At 36.8% G+C, this 1,745-nt stretch overlaps 1 protein-coding gene across 1 annotated transcript; it reads right to left on the reverse strand.

Moving 5' to 3' along the window:
• Positions 1–7: 7 nt before the first annotated feature.
• On the reverse strand, positions 8–1,530 carry LOC110110913 (probable polygalacturonase; the record flags this gene model as incomplete). Its single annotated transcript, XM_020842573.2, has 2 exons — positions 932–1,530; positions 8–56 (listed from the first exon to the last, which is right to left on the reverse strand). Coding segments are annotated over exons 1-2 (361 nt in total), but the record flags the coding sequence as incomplete, so codon positions are not given.
• Between the last annotated feature and the right edge of the window lie 215 nt (positions 1,531–1,745).

The raw sequence follows: 1,745 nt of genomic DNA on the forward strand, positions 1-1,745 counted from the left end.
TCGCGGCCTCTCCCATAAGATGGCAAAGGATCAATCAAAGGCCAGCTCTCTGCATCCTACACCAAAAGTACCATAAATGCGAAGGTCAAAGAACACATGAGAAAACTCCTAAAAGCTTCTACCGGCAAAATTTAGACTCAGATTCATAACGATTTTTTATTTCTTCCAATCTATTAATAAACTTTGCAAATGATATGTTTTGGTTAGATTTTTAAAAATAAGTATTTTAACTTTTTACAATTTTATCCGTGAAAATAAAAACATAATTTTTTTAAAGATTTTTAAAATAATTTTAGAGTTTTAAATATAAGATTAAAGTTTAATCACATCCAACAAATCTGCTAATGCAAAATCTGGGGAATAAATCTTCAGACGTGTGGCATATAACAGATATTATCGTGCAACAAGAGACATATATGGGCTGTTTGGCATCCTACTTTAGACAGCATTCAAGCAAAAATTAGTTTAAATCCTAACAAAAATAGTTTTAAATTCTGCTATTCTGATAAATCTAATTTCAAATCCAGTATTGATTAAATCCAATCATTCACAGAATTTAACGGATTAAAAAATTTATCCCCTATTAAATGTTAAATTCCAAAACAAGAATTTAGCAAGATATACATGTTATCATGCCAAAGAATTTTCAGATTTTAATCCTCTGAAGTTTCACTAAATCTTGATTTACCGCATTTACTAAATCCTATTTGTAGCTGAACAGCACAGTAGAGATATATTGAGTGTGATAAGCCAACCCGCTGTTGTATGCCAACCCTATACCTACATGCAACCAAATAGAGGAAAATGCTATGATGCCCACTTACGAACTAAAAAAAAAAATCTTCCAGCGCAACCGTCGAATGGATAAGCAAACACCTGTATTTTCTTGGTTATACCTTGAGCACTACATCGCCGTTTCAGAATCCATTACCTGTGTGGCCCTGATGACCGCGCCCTTGGCGAGAAAAAGCGTCATGTAGCTGGTGAGATTAAACGCTCCAGTGAGCCAGACTCCGGCAGGAACGTAGAGAAGCGTACCGCCGGGACGATTCAAGTGCTCGATCCGATAGATCGCCTCTTTGAACGCCTTTGTATTCAGCGTCCGCCCGTCTCCAACTCCTCCAAAATCCACAATCGATATCGTCTCCGCCCGCATCTTCATCGGCACGATTCCCGAGCACGTTTCCTCTCCAAAAACACATTGCAGGAGGAGGAAAACGAGCAGTATCAGCCGTTGAAGCATTTTCGAGTGCAAACCGAAGCGGAAGACTGCGCGAGTGAGCGCCAAAAGGAAAGTAGCCAAACCGTTTAGATCTTCCTCAACAATGATGCAGATCTTTTTTCCTTTCGCCAAGAAGAAGAATCCAAAATCAAAATGCTCGAGGAAATGGAAAGCTCAAAGCAGAGTGTTGTTGGCGACTGCGCGTCTTTAATGGCGATTAATGCCACTTACAGTTACTGGTTGATTAAAGAAATGGTGAGGGGAATTTTATGAGCAGCAGAGCGCAGCATCTTGCGAATTAATTTATTGGCTTGGTGCAGGATAAGCATGTGGATGAGGTTGTGGAGGAATAAAACTAATTTGATTTTTTTTTTCAATTACATACAAATAATTTAATCTATACAATAAATTACTTTCATTTTTTAAATTATTTATAAATATTAAAATTTATAACAATTCTAATGCAATTCTTTATTTTTATTAAATTCTCCATCGTAAGCCTCAAATATAGCGATAATGTGGT

The sequence above is a fragment of the Dendrobium catenatum genome, unplaced genomic scaffold, assembly GCF_001605985.2.
Source record: "Dendrobium catenatum unplaced genomic scaffold, ASM160598v2 original_scaffold_93449, whole genome shotgun sequence".
Taxonomy (NCBI): domain Eukaryota; kingdom Viridiplantae; phylum Streptophyta; class Magnoliopsida; order Asparagales; family Orchidaceae; genus Dendrobium; species Dendrobium catenatum.